This window comes from Scyliorhinus torazame, chromosome 2 (genome assembly GCF_047496885.1).
Source record: "Scyliorhinus torazame isolate Kashiwa2021f chromosome 2, sScyTor2.1, whole genome shotgun sequence".
NCBI classification, from domain to species: domain Eukaryota; kingdom Metazoa; phylum Chordata; class Chondrichthyes; order Carcharhiniformes; family Scyliorhinidae; genus Scyliorhinus; species Scyliorhinus torazame.
In genome coordinates this window covers 133,565,318-133,582,118 of record NC_092708.1, presented here as the reverse complement: position 1 = coordinate 133,582,118, position 16,801 = coordinate 133,565,318, and the positions used below count along the sequence as shown (strand labels likewise).

Below are 16,801 nucleotides of genomic sequence, written 5' to 3'. Positions count from 1 at the left end.
CACTCAATACTGCATTGGAGTGCCAGCCTAGGTTATGTGTCCAAGTCTCTAGAACGGAATCAGTCCAGGACATCTTGACTGACGCAAGAGTAATACCAACTGAGCCATATTTGCCAGTAATGATCAGCAGAATGGCGGATCTTTTGGAAACTATCTGATCCAGACATTTGGAGAGGAGGCACACAGTTATTCCCCAGTCACTTCTTGGGTTGACACAAATTTTACTACAACTACTTTGTGTTCTATTGACTGCAACAAAGCTTCTTACAAACTGCCACCACAAATGAGGGTTATTCTAGAGTCACACATGCCATCCTTGGAAGCTCAGACCTGTAGGTTTGATGTTCCTTGAACATATCTCCTGTCAGGCACATACCAATGTGTTTTGCATCCCACAACCCTGGAGCCACTGGCAGTTCTCTCCATGGAAGGCGAAACATTTTCACCTCCTTCACTCCTCAGCCACCATCGTGCTCTTTGAATCATGAGTGCCACATTTTTACGAACACAATTCCTTCCCCTGGGTGAAAGCATCTCAGTTGGTGCACAAACGTGAAAAAGAACGTGACAAAAACTGTGATATTGAGAGTTGTAGTAATGAATACAGGCTTGAGGTTGGTCCACAATCCCATGGGTGGGTTTGACCTCAATTTCTTGTTCACTGTCATCTCCTCCAACATTATCATCATTTGCATATCCATGAAATGAAAGTTCTCTGTCTTCTGCTTCTGCTCCCCATCATTATTATCATCATCCTCCTCCCCTTGCTCCTCCCCTACCTCATCCTGTGCTCCATACCTCATCCTGTGCTCCATACCCCCTCCCCATTAATCTAATGGATTTGCAGTTAAGGAGGATATAAGCAAAACATTGCTGAGCATGTGTGAGAGTTGACACTCAGTACTAATGCCATCTTTCTCCATATGGCACAATACATTTTTGGAGACTTGCTCTCATGTTGGCACAAAAATCACTTTACCCTCTGCGCAGTCACTTTGAAGTAGATTTCAAGTTTGATTTATGAACACTTTGTGTCCTTGAAAGCATACATGAGTGTTCAGAGACTATTATTTAATTAGGCACACAATAACTGGAAGTCATTGCTGTTAATTTTCTTTTCTTTTGTGGCACCTTAAATCTAGGTGTAGTATCAGGAAAAAACTGAACACATGGACTGGTGCAGTAAATTATTCCCTTATGCGACCACATGACCTGCTGGCTTGGAGGAGTGCTGGAAAACAAAATGAATGAAGCTTGTTACATCCTGTATGAGGTGACAGATGTTTCAAATGGCCGGCAAGGATATATACACTTATTTTAGCATTCAGGTAGGGAGAGACTAGTAATAATCTCACCAAGGCCAGTCTTCCAACACCATACCCTTTTATTTATATAACGGAAAAGGCCACTGCTGCTGGTTAGTGCACAAGTCCAAGCCCGGGGACCGACTGCATACTAGCCCGAGTTGAAGCAGCGGATTGTAAACTCCCGCAGCTCGTTTCCCATAGAGCGAGCTCCTGCCCACTCAATAAGGAAGTTCATACTTCACAAAGTTCACAGAGTGATCTATTGATGATCTCCCATGTTCTTCGTGGTCACCATAACAGACTGAGGCCTTTGTTAAGATTTAAAGACAGAACTCAGACCGCAGATAACATTTGCACTACTTATAATTTGTAAATTTTAAAACCGAGCACATATGCCTCTAAATAGTGAAGCAAACACTCAGCTACTTTTGTGAACACCTCTAGGTATATTTCTGTTCAAATTGTTTCTGCCATATGATTATTTGCTACATTGAGCACATGTCCAGAGTTTTGGAATGTGAATCCAAAGGCCAGTATTTGTTTCCCATGTCTAATTGCCCTTGAGAAGGCTCCGGTGAGCCCTGCCTTGAACTACTACAGTTCATATGATGCGGGTGCACCCACAGTATTGATAAGGTGCAGGTCTAAGGTTTTTGACCCATTGAAGAAGAACATCGATATTGTTCCAAGTTATGATGGTGTGTGTCTTGGAGGGAAACTTACAGGTAGGGGAGCTCCCATGGGTCTGTTGCCCGTCTTGATGATAGAGGAGCTGTTGAAACAGCCTCAGCAACTTGCTGCAATGCATTTTTATTGATGGTATACCATGCTACCACCATGCGCCAGGGGTGGAGAAAGTGAATGTTTATAGTGGTGGAAGTAATGCCAATCAAGCAGGCTCTTCTGTCTTGTACAGTGTTGGGCTCCTTGAATTGGAACTGCACTCGTTCAGGCTATTACAATTATGAGGTTTATAAGACTGTTATGCCTTGGAACAGAATGTAAAATAGAGGGGATGATGTGGCTTATTCTTAAGTCTACTACTGGGGGGGCACGGTGGCACACTGGTTAGCCCTGCTGCCTCACAGCTTCAGAGTCCCGGGTTCAATTCTGGCCTCGGGTGACTATCTGTGTGGAGTTGCACTTTCTCCCTGTGTCTGCGTGGGTTTCTTCCGGGTGCTCTGGTTTGCTCCCACAGTCCAAAGATGTGCAGGTTCGGTAGTTTGGCCATGCTAAATTGTCCCTTAATGTCCAAAAGGTTAGTTGGGGTTACTAGGTTGCGGGGGTAGGGTGGGTGTGTGGGTTTAAATAAGGTGCTCTGTCCAAGAGCCGGTGCAGCCTCAACATGCCAAATGGCCTCCTTCTGCACTGTAACTTCTATGATTCTATGTTATCACCTAGAAGGACAAGGACAGCAGAAATATGGGAACATCACCAGCTGCAAGTTCCCCTCCAAGCCACATACCATCCTGATCTGGAACTATGTCACCGTTCCTTCACTGGCGCTGGGTCAAAATCCTGGAACATCCTTCCTAACTGCACTATGGGTGTATCTACACCACATTGACTGCAATAAGTCAAGAACGTGGCTCACCACGTTTCAAGGGCAATTAGCGATGGGCAGTGAAATGCTGTTCTAGTCAGGATGGCCACATCACATTAATTTTTTTTTAAACTGTCCAAGGTAAAAGAGAGTTGGGGCCTCAATGATAGCTGATCAACATTTCTACCTGGATACAAGACCCAAGTGGTTCACGTTGCCATGGACCTGGATGTTTTGAAGGGAATGGTCTAATACACCCCTGTAAACACACAGACAAGTTTAGCCTTCCAAGGTCTAAGTAGGAGAGGTCAGCCATAGCCTTCATAGCAAGAGGATTCGAGTACAGGAGCAGGGATGTCTTGCTGCAAATAGCTAGGTCCTTGTTATAGAGGAAAAGCAGAGAAGGTTTACCAGACTGATTCCTGGGATTGAAAGACTGACGTATGAGGAGAGATTGAGTTGGTTAGATTTTTTATTCGCTGGAGTTCAGAAGAATGAGGGGGGAATCTCATTGAAACCTACAAAATTCTAACAGGACTAGGCAGGGTAGTTGCAGGAATGATGTTTCCGTTGGTGGGAGTGTCCAGAACCAGGGGTCCCAGCCTGATCATGTGGGATAGACCATTTAGGACTGAGATAAGGAGAAATTTCCTCACCTAGGGAGTGGTCGGCCTGTGGAATCTGCTACCACAGAAAGCATTTGAGGCCAAAGCACTGTATTTGCAAGAAGCAGTTAGATATAGCACTTGGGGTGAAGGGGATCAAAGGATCTGGGGGGGGGGGGAAGGGTGGGATCAGGCTAATGAGTTGGATGATCATCCATGATCGTGATGAATGGTGGAGCAGGCTCGAAGGGCAGCATGGCCTCCTCCTGCTCCTATTTTCCTTGTTTCTATAGGCAGCAAGGCAAGGTGGTTCACCATGCAGGAATGCAGGTAAAATCTCATGAGGAGCTCATGAGGGGGATCTCTGGGGAACAAATTTCACTGTGAAAGACTGCTGTAAGATTAGAAGTTTCCAGTGAGAGACAGAAAAAGAACAGAAGTAAACCCTTAGGAGCTAGAAATCACCTTGGACTTTTTCTGGAAGAATTGAATGTCTTCTTAAAGGAATTTCTAACGTATATCTGTGAAGTGAGTTTTCGGTTGTGCTTAAAGAAAAAAGGGAATGTTCTGTTTTGTGGTTTAAAGTATTGGTTTCCTACAAAAATAGTGCTTTGTCAATATTGCTTTTAGTCTTTTGTTACAGTTAAAAGTCTTAAATTTGAAATCTTGTATCATCCTCTCAGCTCTTAACTCCAAGTTTTAACTTCTTAAATTTATTGGTGGCTACAGAGATTGTAGCACAGGCAAGTGGAGAGTTGTTCCTTAAAGTCCTGGAGCGGGATTCTCCAGTCTGCCAGCCGCGTTTTCCTGGGCAGCACACCCTTGCCGGCAGCAGAATTCTCCGTTCCTGTCACCTACCAATGGGATTCCCATTGTAGTCACCCCACGCCATCGGGAAATTAGTCACATTGCAAGGATCCCAGTGTTTCAACTTTAACAGAAGCCTCATGAAAATGAAATGAAAATCGCTGATTGTCACAAGTAGGCTTCAAATGAAGTTACTGTGAAATTCCCCTAGTCGCCACATTCCGGCGCCTGTTCGGGAGGCTGGTACGGGAATTGAACCGTGCTGCTGGCCTGCCTTGGTCTGCTTTCAAAGCCAGCTATTTAGCCCCGTGCTAAACCAGCCCCTTGTATCATCCTTCCTTTTGTAATAATCATGTGCATACTTGAGCAGAATTCTAGCCACCCGTTTTCTTGTCTATTCCAGTGTTTCTTGGGGGTCAACATAGTGTTTCTTGATGCAAGGAAGCCATTGATCTGGAAGTAGTTTATCACAGTACCCTGGAGAATGTTGGTGAGCTGAAATGGTAATTTTGATTCACATTTTCAGGGAGACAAATTTAAAACTAAAATTGTCTGTTGATGCTGCTTTAATTATCACCATGCTGTGCTTATACTGTTGCTAAAGCCTCGGCCCTTTATAGGATCCTGGGAGTATAATTAATGACATTTGAAGGAATTGTGTGAATATCCGTTTCTGAAGTTGCAAAAGAGAGACAACGGCTGAAAGAAGAACAAAACAGCAACAATGAAAAATAGAAAAGCACACACTCATAGGGTGCGATTCTCTGGTTTCATTGCGCTCTCGCTCAAACGTAACAACGCCAATGAATAGCAGGAGAGGCCAAAAACGAGATCCGTGCAGGCCGCCAAACAGTTTGCGATGCAACCTGCCCACTCCCATATGCAAAATCGGGATCTCACTGTAGCATGGCGAGAAATTTATCGCCACTTAAGCCCCATTTCTGTGCAATCAACAAGAGTGGCCCCATATCCAATGGCCTCCCGTCATTCAGCGGCCTCCCCAGAAAATGCTCACGTTGGCGTCGATTAGTACTCCTTTTGAAAAATGTTAGCCTAGTGGAAGGGCTTCTGTGGGGAGCCGAGGATGAAAGTAGCCATCTTTGATCACATGATGTGGAGATGCCGGCATTGGACAGGGGTGAGCACAGTAAGAAGTCTTACAACACCAGGTTAAAGTCCAACAGGTTTGTTTCAAACACTAGCTTTCGGAGCACTGCATTGCTTAGATTCACCTGAGGAAGGAGCAGTGCTCCGAAAGCTAGTGTTTGAAACAAACCTGTTGGACTTTAACCTGGTATCTTTGATCACAGGCAAAGAGCCCCGGGGGTGCTGGACTTGCTATCCCAGTGCTTGGCAGGGGGTGGTGGTGAGGGGGAGCTCGGCTGGGATGGGTCGTCATAGGGGGTTAGGAAGGAGGTGCTGTGGGGGCAACCGGTGGGGCAATCGCTTGCGGCGCCACCATGTCCACCCCTGAATTGTGAGTAACCGTTCCAGGGGCAATCCTTGTCTCTGCCCTGCTGATCACCCAGACCCCCCACCGACTGCTGAGGCCTCTGGCTGTGCTGCTGAAGGCTATTGCTGATAGGGTATTGGCAATCGTGGTTAAGTGAGCACTTGACAAATGCCAAGTGGATTCCCGTGGGTGCGCGGGCCGTGTAGCATGTGGGCGTTATTGCTTAGCATCCCAATCACCTTGATGTCTAGACACTGTGATTCAACAATGCGGGTGGCAACACCATACATGCAACATCCGACATCCGAACACCTAGGGGATGGGAACTGCTCTGGGGACATATCTATGGCCGAAGGGTGTGTGAGCACCACGGGGAGGGGGCGTTACCTGGAGGATGGGCAAAGGGTCTGGAGATTGGTCCACATTGCAGAACTAAGAGACAGAGGCATCATAATGCAAAAAGGAGTTTAATGTGCTGTACAAAATCCCACTCACAGTGGTTCCACCCCCAACCCTCCAACACCTCCTCCCCACCTCTTACCTATCACCCCCTCCCCCAGTGCCCTCAGTGATCCTCAAGGTGCATGGCCCTCCGAGCTCTACAACTACATCTAGGTATTTCCCCAGGATGCGCATCTGACTGCCAGCTGCCTACCTCGTCCCATGGCCTTTGATGCCCCTGCTGGGCATTCTCTGGGGGCTTGGGGGCTGGAGGGCCCCAGCTCACTTGTCGGCGGTGTTCTGTTATGCTCTTGTCGTAGCATAAGCTGCTTCCTTGATGTGCACTGTGACAAAGGAAGGTTCAGACTTGGAGATAGCTTTAACACGTTTATTAAACTATTAACAATCTCCTACTTGGATTCAACGCTACTGTTAATCCTGCTATAGCTACTCAGACTGACTAACCAGTCTGCTACAATCCATGTGGCAGGAGTGATGTGTTTCAATCAACCCTGTGTCTGTACTCACTGAGAGTCTCCACTGGAAAGAGGAAGGTCATGTGTGCAGTGTCCTTATATATGGGTTGGTGTAATGCCCCCCTGTGGTAGTGTCACCTCTGTGTGTATCGTGAATGCCCATTGGTCGTGTCCTATCTTACTGACCTATTGGTTGGTTGTCTGGGTGTCATGTCTCTGGTGTTCCCTCCAGTGTCTAGCTAGGTGTAGTGTATGTACATTAACTCTTTGTGTACTTACAATGATGTATATCACCACAGGCGGCACATGCACAGCCGTGCCGTGCCACTTGTCCCCCTGCTGACTGCGAGATGCAGCCTCAACAGAGGGGTGGAACCCGGGAGAGCTGGCGGGTACCGTCGCCACTCCATAGGACGGGTCCAGGTTGGCACTCAGCGTCCCCTCCTCCCAATCCTTAGGGCCCTGCCGTCAACCTTGGGATGGAGCAGCAGCTGGTTTGAGCCCTGGCTGCGCCTGCATCGTCTGGCTCTGCCAACCCTGGCGGCTTCCAATGGTCTGCACCATCATGCCAGCGCCCTTGGCGATGCTTCTCAATGACTGGGACACGCCCTGCAGCACCTCGGCAATGCCCACCTGCGAGTGGGGCAAGCTCCACAGCACCTCGGCCATGCCCATCTGAGTGCAGAACCTCATCAAGGTCGGCCTGGTACTGGGTGACAACCCCCAGTGAGGTGGTCATTCTGCCGAGGCCCTCAGCTATGGCCGTCACTGACTGCGCGAAGCCTTGGACATCTTCACTCATGGTGCCGACGTCGTGCACCAAGCTCTCCACTGCGGTCGCCACTCATTGCCGGCGCCATCTCCTGCACCCGTCCCTCTGGGACTCCTCCAAGTAGCTATGAATCTCTAGAGCGACGCTGACATCTCCCTCTGGACATTCTCGTCGCTCTCTATCATCTCTATCAGCTCCGGGTAACCCATTTCCACAGGCTCAGCATCAGGCTGGAACCCAGCTGGGTCCTGGGATCCAACAGCTCTCTGACAAGCACTGACTACCTTGTGGCTCACCCTCCAGTACGCTCGGGGGAACAGGACATCCCTCCGGACCTCCACCACGTCTAGGAGCCTCCCCAAGTCAGCGTCCCCGAATCTTGGGGCCGGTCTCCTGTGCGCCATTGTTGCCAGCTGGCTGGTGTTGGCTGAGCAAGTGCAGTTTTAGTGCTGCTTGATCTTGTTAGCGGTGGGCTGGCGAGCGCGGTGCCGCTAAATCAGCTAGCAAGTTGTTATTTGCGGTGAGAAGCCCGTGAGGCCTCGTTAAGTGGAGTTGTGCTGCCGGCCTCACTGCGCCGAGCGCCAGGAAGCTCAAGGCAATCCCCACTAGCCGTGTTTGCGCGGGTTTCACCCCCACAACCTAAAGATGTGCAGGGTAGGTGGATTGGCCAAATAAACTGCCCCTTACATGAAAAACAAAATGAATTGGGTACTCAAAATTTTCTTTTAAAAAAGGACAGGCTTGAGGTGTTGAAAGGCCACTCCTATGTTCATGTTAACTACAATGTGCAATACTATATATCGGTGTAACATAGATTTGTAATCATGGGCAGGATTCTCCGCCAACCAGCGGGGCAGGCCGTACCGGCACCGAGGAGTGGCGTGAACCACTCCGGCGTCGGGCCACCTGGGAGGTGCGGAATCCTCCGCACCTTCAGGGGCTAGGCTGGCGCCTGCGGGGTTGGCGCTACGCCAGCGCGCGGCGAAGGGCTTTGCACCATGCCAACCGGCCCTGAAGGGCCTCCGCTGGCCGGCATAGTTGCCGCATGCGTGGGAGCACCAGCGTGTGCTGGCGTCATCCCAGCGCATGCGCAGGGGGGGATCTTCTCCGCCATGGCGGACCTTTACACCGGCTGCCGCGGAGGGAAAGAGTGCCCCCCACGGCACAGGCCCGCCCGCGGATCGGTGGGCCTCGATCGTGGGCCAGGCTACCGGGGCCAGATTCCCCCGCGTCCCCCCGAGGACTCCGCAGGCCGCCCGCAGAGCCAGGTCCCGCCGGTAAGGACCTGGTCTAATTTACGCCAGCGGGACCGGCCGAAAACTGGCGGCCACTCGGCCCAGTGAATCGCCGGGGGGGCTGCTGCCAATGGCCCCCGACCGGTGCGGAGCGATTCCCGCCCCCGTCGAAAAACCACCGCCAGAGCATCCGGCAGCCGGCGTCGGGGCGGGATTCATGCCGCCCCCCCGGCGATTCTCCGGCCCGGCGGGGGGTCGGAGAACCCTGCCCCATGTTTTCCAAGTTAAATTTTTGAATCTTAGTTGTGGTATTATAAATTCATAAAGCCATGATCAGACATTCCCTGAAAGAGATAGCAGAAAAATTCAATCGTCAATTTTTTTGTTGTTCCTTTAAGAGCACTGATGAGGCAGGAGCAAGTTTAAGTAAAATCAGGCAAACCCTGACAAAATGGTAGGCATTTTTTAAAAATTAAGATCCTGGCATCCAATGACGAATCAGCAACCAATTGAAAGACAATATTGATTTATTGAACAGCTTCTTATTGACATGTGGGGACATGGCACCTGTGCCTTTAGAAGTGTACATTTACACGAGGGATAAAAATGTATTTATAATGTTACCTCAGTACATTTTTGGTTAAAATTTTTGAGGATTGGTTACATCTCGTGGTTTTCTTGCTAAGACGATGTTTATTCAAGACTGGCGAGGAGAGCATTGGAGAATTTAAGTTTCTTCTACACCTCTCATTTATCCTGTATATTACTTCCTTTCAATATTATTTCCCCCATTTTTTTTATCTCTGTCCCTCCCATATATTCTCTTTTTTTTTGTCTATCCTTCCCATACCCCTCTTTCTTTTCTCTCTACCCATGTCAAACATTCTCCATTAGCTGTCTTGTTTCTCTCTTGCACCTTGATCCACAACTTATCGCCAAAGGTATCACCTTAAGCCTCCCTTTATTTCCTTTCCTCTATACCCCGTTTACTCTGTGCTGCATCCAATAATTTCCCCTCCCACCCTGGCTTTTTACACAAATCTAAAATATTATAACATTTCAGTAAATCATTCTGCCAATACACTCTTTCTTTGATGTCAAACTCTGCTTATGACTAAGATACCATATTATTGATGCCTACCATCTGCGGGTGTAGGCTGCAATTAGTAGTGCCTGTGTCAGCTTCAGGGAGTGAGTGGTACCAGTGAGAGTGCTTACAAATCACACCTTTCACAGTTTCAAATTAACTTTGCCATGACTGCCAAAAGTTGTGTCTGAGCTGGTTTAGCTTTAAAGTAAGGTATTTCCACATTGGGAGACCTCGGGCGTCATTCTCCGACCCCCCGCCGGGTCGGAGAATGGCCGTTGGCCGCCGTGAATCCCGCCCCCGCCCCCGCCGAAGTCTCCGGTACCGGAGATTGGGCGGGGGCGGGAATCGGGCCGCGCCGGTTGGCGGGACCCCCCCTGGATTCTCCGGCCCGGATGGGCCGAAGTCCCGCCCAGAAATTGCCTGTCCCGCCGGCGTAAATCAAAGCTGGTATTTACCGGCGGGACCAGGCGGCGTGGGCGGGCTCCGGGGTCCTGGGGGGGGGCGCGGGGCGATCTGACCCCGGGGGGTGACCCCACGGTGGCCTGGCCCGCGATCGGGGCCCACCGATCCGCGGGCGGGCCTGTGCCGTGGGGGCACTCTTTCCCTTCCGCCCCGCCATGGCCTCCACCATGGCGGAGGCGGAAGAGACTCTCCCCACTGCGCATGCGCGGGAAACTGTCGGCGGCCACTGACGCTCCCGCGCATGCGCCGCATTTCCACGCCAGCTAGCGGGGCACCAAACGCCATTTCCGCCAGCTGGCGGGGCACCAAACGCCATTTCCGCCAGCTGGCGGGGCGGAAATCCCTCCGGCGCCGGCCTAGCCCCTAAATGTTGGGGCTCGGCCCCCAAAGATGCGGAGCATTCCGCACCTTTGGGCCGGCGCGATGCCCGTCTGATTGGCGCCGTTTTGGGCGCCAGTCGGCGGACATCGCGCCGTTGGGGAAGAATTTAGCCCCAGAGGTCTGGGGCGAGATTCTCCGACCCCCCGCCGGGTCGGAGAATCGCCAGGGGCTGGCGTGAATCCCGCCCCCGCCGGTTGCCGAATTCTCCACCACCGGATATTCGGCGGGGGCGAGAATCGCGCCGTGCCGGTTGGTGGGCCCCCCCCCCCCCACGATTCTCCGCCCCAGATGGGCCGAAGTCCCGCCGCTAAAATGCCTGTCCCGCCGGCGTAAATTAAACCACCTACCTTACCGGCGGGACAAGGCGGCGCGGGCGGGCTCCGGGGTCCTGTGGGGGGCGCGGGGCGATCTGGCCCCGGGGGGTGCCCCCACGGTGGTGTGGCCCGCGATCGGGGCCCACCGATCCGCGGGCGGGCCTGTGCCATGGGGGCACTCTTTCTTTCCGCCTTCGCCACGGTCTCCACCATGGTGGAGGTGGAAGAGACTCCCTCCACTGCGCATGCGCGGGAATGCCGTCAGCGGCCGCTGACGCTCCCGCGCATGCGCCGCCCGGAGATGTCATTTCCGCGCCAGCTGGCGGGGCACCAAAGGCCTTTTCCGCCAGCTGGCGGGGCGGAAATTCGTCCGGCGCCGACCTAGCCCCTTAAGGTTGGGGCTCGGCCCCCAAAGATGCAGAGCATTCCTCACCTTTGGGGCGGCGCGATGCCCGACTGATTTGCGCCGTTTTGGGCGCCAGTCGGCGGACGTCGCGCCGATACCGGAGAATTTCGCCCCTGTTTTTATTATCCCTGATGACTGACAAAACTGTAAGTAATTAAATAGAGTGCAGTCAGTGGATTTATATTTAGTAGCACTAAACCAAAGAATTCTGGCACATCTGAACCGTTTCTCCACGCATGACTTAGAAAGTTTATAACTCATAAGAAAAGTCATCTGCATAATAACTTCCTAATCTCATGGCAAAGCTCTTTTGTTGTCAGAACATGAGCCAAAATAATACAGGACTTTATTAAAACATGTTATGCAACAAAAGATATCAGTCTTGAGAAGATTTTTATCAATATTCTACATAGCTCAAGTTCATTCACTGCTCATTTTAGTAAAGGTGCTACCGCCAGGCCGAGAATGACAGAAATATTCACACTTCACTTTGTAACAATAAAGGCCTAGATTTTGCACTTGTAATGATTGTGAAAGTGTCAAAGCTTGCTGTCATTACAACTGTGAAATTGTCAGCAACGTCTGGCATGTACACATGCAGAAATTCAGAGGTTACTGTCACAGGTTCTCTGATCCTCCACACACTGTTCTAGTTCCCCCAGATTGAAATCTTTTCAATTCATGTGGAATCCACTTTTTACATTCTAATTTTTCTGTAAAAGCCTCAAAAAACATTACGCCTCCTTCAATGAGGTGTAACTGTGTTTCAATGGGCGGCACAGTAGCACAGTGAGTATCACTGTTGCTTCGCAGCGCCCGGGTCCCAGGTTTGATTCCCGGCTTGTAATCTGCACGTTTTCCCTGTGTTTGCGTGGGTTTCCTCCGGGTGCTCCGATTTCCTCCCACAAGTCCTGAAAGACGTGCTGGTAGGTGAATTGTACATTCTGAATTCTCCCTCTGTGTACCCGAACAGGCGCCGAGGCGAATAGGGGCTTTTCACAATAACTTAATTGCAGTGTTAATGTAAGCCTACTTGTGACAATAAAGATTATTTAAAAAAATCCTTGACCCTGAATAGCTAATTTAATATTTACAAAATGCTAACTTCACAGGTTAATATTTATTTTCAAAGTTTCTTTCTGATATTTCACCTACAATAATCCAATGTACGTTTCCCAATTTTGCTCTCTGTAAAGAAATCAGGTGCATTTTACGTCCTAGTTTTCCAACTGTAAGAATTCATTAATGAGATTGCTTGCTTTGCCTGCTTGATGATATTACTGTTGCTGAGGTTCTTTAAAGTTAGTTGCCATGATCAAATTCATGTCAGAAAAGGTGAAATTCATGTCAGAGAGACCACTAGATCTTTGTGGGAAACCTTCTTCAAGATGAGCAGTGGTCACTTTGCTCTGTCAGCAAAATCCATGCCAATAGGTGTGTCATTTTCTGGTACATTCAATGGAAAGTTATGTTGGAAGAATATTTTGTAACTGTGGTTGTTTGTCTTTTGCATGTTTTATACCAAAGCATTTAGAATATCACTTATGTTTTTACTTTTAAGTTCCCTGTTTGAAATTCAGGTGAAAGATTCAATCCCAGTTAAAGATGATAATTTAGGTCCAATTAATTTGGAATGATTCTAAGGATAGAGTTTCATTGAGGAGTTATACCATAAAAACTACAGCATAGTGTTTAATTGATTTAATTTTAGTCCAGAAGTGAAAAGAGGGAAATTGTTACTATTTAATGTTGTTGTCCTAACATTTCAACTATATCTGCAAATATTTGCCAATGGCATTTATTATCATAAAGATGTTGGGTGGGATTCTCCGTTAGCCGACACCAAAATCGCGGCAGGCACCGATTTGACATCAAATTGCAATGCTCCAGCACCTCAACAGCGGCGTCAATGCGTTCCGGAACGCACATACAGTATTCTCTGGAGCCTCCGCGATTCTCCGCCTCCAATGGGCTGAGTTCCCAACGACGTGGTTCACTGGTGTTTTTTAAAATCATGAAACCAGCGTGGCGGCTGCTGAGGGTGAGAGTATGCAAGATGTCCAACATCTCTATAGTTTGCTGACAGGGGGGCCTCTGCCAGGGCTGGGGAGAGTAGTGGGGGTGGCCAGGAGGTGGGCTGTGGGATCGGGGTGGACGAGCAGGGAACACCATTGCCACAGCCGGCAAGGCAGCCATGCAGCTGCGCACACCGCTAACAGTCCACTTTGAATTTAGTGCCACGGGTCGTATAGGTGTCTCCCCAGGACACCCCCCCCCCGGGTGCCCTCTGGCCCCAACCGACTCACCAGTTGTATGGGGATACTCCAGCGCAACCAGTGCCAACCTTGTTGGATGGGATGGTGTGTGTGGGGATTGTATTATGGCTGCAGCTTGTCAGCCTCCAGAGTGCCAATCACGGACCCGGTGAATCCCGCACCATTTTTCACCGGAATCAATTGTATTCCACACGGCACCGGTGCTAGCCCCTCAATGGTAGCAGAATTGGTCCAAGTGCAGCGCCGATATTTCTGTCTTAAAAGTCCATGGATTCTGCATTGGCATCAACACTTAGTCTCAGAAACGGAAAATGCCGTCCGTCGCTTGCACTAAATAAATGACATAATTATCACATTTAAACCTTCAGAGGTAAAACATAAAGCTGTGTCCTTGCCTAAATGGGTGATGTTTCCCCTTTTTATTGCAGTAGTGCGCTCACTTTTCAGCATTTATAACTTTCAATAATTTACTAATAGTTCTCCCGTGGCACTGCACATGATAAAGTATAGAATGTGATCTCTGTCTTACTTATCTCCATTGTCTTCATGTGTCAGCTTCTTTGTCTCCTTTTCTGCTTTTCTTCTGTCGTTCTCTTCTATTCTGCCTCTCTAATTCCTTTTGTTTCTGTCTCTGTACTCCTCGTATTTCTGTCATTTTCTTCTCTGCTTCTTTTCATTCAGGTGCACATTATGGATGACAAAGCAGTAAGCAGCAAGGAGCCTGTATTTCCCACCAGTGTTATTAGAAAATATGGCCTTCAATCCTCAGGACAGTGATCACCAACCCCTCCCAATTATATTCTATCTCTCAAGTTCTTCACTGCCATTGCTTACGCACTATGGTGCTATCAACTTTCCCTCCATTACGTATCATCCTCTCTCTCCCAGTATAGCTCATTAGCACACATTCAAAAAAATATTTTTATTTAAAAAATTTCATATTAAACAAAACCACCCAAAATAATCAAACATAAATATACAATTAAAGAGAGAAACAAAGAGAATAAAACCCTAAAGACCCACCATGTCACCAAACATATCTGCGAAGTACTCCATGGGCATTGGGCCTTCCATCGACTCTGGCAGCCCCACAATTTGAATATTTTGCCTCCTTGACCTATTCTCTAGGTCATTCATCTTGGGCTTGAACAACTTGTGAAGGTAGCTCCGATTCCAGAGAGGCATTACGATCACCATGGCTTGAGTGGGCCACTTCCACACCTTTGATTGTGGTTTCATTGGTTTGCCAGAGCCTCACGAATGGGGCTAAAGCCTCTTCCATTGATTTCCGGAGGTCCTCCGACACAACTCATCGGTGCTTTTCAAACTCCTTCACCAAGGTACTAGAAAGCACCTCAGCTGTCAATGAAGTGACCAGAGCCCCAAAGACTGACTCCGCCATTTTACCTGCCGTTGAACTCTTAGAGGCCTCAGATTGCGACAACTTCTTTGGGCATTTCAGCCAAACAGGATCCTTAATACATTAATTGTGTGGGTTTTCAAGAGAAAACAACCCATGGCATTAAAGAAAGGGGCAAAAAGGGGCTCTCTGTCACCGGACGTCATATTTAATTCTTCCTTTTCGAATTACCTGCTGAGATTGTACGTTCTTCCCTCATGCACAACACATGCCACTTTGTTCAGCTGCGACACATCTCATTTTAAAGCTCCATCCACTTCCTATTTGCACTTATTCCGTCCAAGATTGGCAGAAGACTGCAGAGGCCTCAGCACCTTGCCAATATATGCAAACCTGTTTCCCTCCTCCTCTCCCCTTCCCAACTTGCCATCACATCAATTACCCTCGAACCAGTTTTTTTTGCTTAAATCGTTTCAGTTTACTTTATTTCTTCAAACAAACTCAAATTTGTTTCAATCAAGTCACCTCGTACTCTTCCAAACTCTAGCGAATATAAACCTAATCTGTCAAACCTTTCCTCTTAAGACAATCCACCCATTTCAGTTATTAGTCTAGTAAACCATCTCTGAACTGCATCTATTACATTTACAGCCTTCCTTAAATAAGGAGTCTAATATTGTACATGGTACTGCAGATGTGGTCTCACCAATGCCCTGTATAATTGAAGCGTAACCTCCTTACTTCTGTATTCAATTCTTCTCACAATAAATACTAACATTCTATTAGCTTTCCTAATTACTTGCTTTACCTGTTACTAACGTTTTACAATTCATGCACTAGGACACCTTTGGATCTCAGTGCTCTGCAATCTCACACCATTTAGATAACATGCGTCTTTTTTATTTTTCCTGCCAAATGGACAGTTTCGCATTTTCCCATGTTATACTCCATTTGCCAGATGATTGCCCACCCACTTAACCTATCTACATCATTTTGTTGCCTCTTTATGTCCTCTGCATAAGTTACTTTCCTACGTATTTTTGTGTCGGCAGCAGATTTGGCATCCAGCCCTTCAATCCCTTCCTTCAAGTAATTTATATGAAATTATAACTGGTCCCTATGGCACACCTCTTGTAAAATCTTATCAATCTTCTGTCCATTCCAATATGTTACCCTCACACTATGAGCTTTTATTTTCCGCAATAACCTTTGATTAGGCACCTTATCAAATGTCTTCTGGAAATCTAATTGCAGTGTATCCATCAGTTCCCCTTTATCCACAGCACATGTTAGTTCTTCAAAGAATTTAAATAAATTGGTTAAACGTGACCACGTTGACACTGCTTGATTACCTTAATTTTTTCCAAAGAGAAAATGCTGGAAAATCTCAGCAGGTCTGGCAGCATCTGTAGGGAGAGAAAAGAGCTAATGTTTCAAGTCCAGATGACTCTTTGTCAAATAATTTTTTCCAAATGCCCTGCTATAACGTCTTTAATAATAGCTGCTAACATTTTCCTTTTGACAGGTTTCAAGCTAACTGACCTGTAGATTCCTGCTTTCTGTCTGCCTCCCTTTTTGAATGAAGAGTTGGATGCGATCAAACCAAAAAAAGACAGAATCCGTTCTGGGTGGGATTAGCAGGGTCGTTCCCAGCACTTGAAGCGATGGGAACGACCCTGCTATCTAATGGCACTCTGTTTTTTTCTGAGTCTCAACAGGGAACGTCCCGCCGAGGCCGCACTCAACCACATTTTATGCACTGAGGAGCTCTGGCTCACCAGATCAGGGCACCATTTTTAAATGCCACCCCCAATCTCTTGATGCCCCAATGTGCCCCATCGACCCATGCCCCATCGACCCATGCCCCAACTCA

General features: G+C 48.3%; 1 protein-coding gene across 7 annotated transcripts in view; it reads left to right on the top strand.

Annotated features, from left to right (window-relative positions):
- znf385b (zinc finger protein 385B) overlaps positions 1-16,801 on the top strand; it is an 881,089-nt gene that overhangs the window by 748,404 nt on the left and 115,884 nt on the right. The window contains exon 1 of one of the 7 annotated variants that reach the window (XM_072477412.1): positions 4,747-4,765. The exons of the other annotated variants lie outside the window; for them this stretch is intronic. Coding sequence (XP_072333513.1) covers positions 4,763-4,765 — 3 coding nt within the window. The 5' untranslated portion in view covers positions 4,747-4,762. Of the gene's footprint in view, positions 1-4,746; positions 4,766-16,801 lie in introns of those variants that run through there. 7 annotated transcript variants of the gene reach the window in all.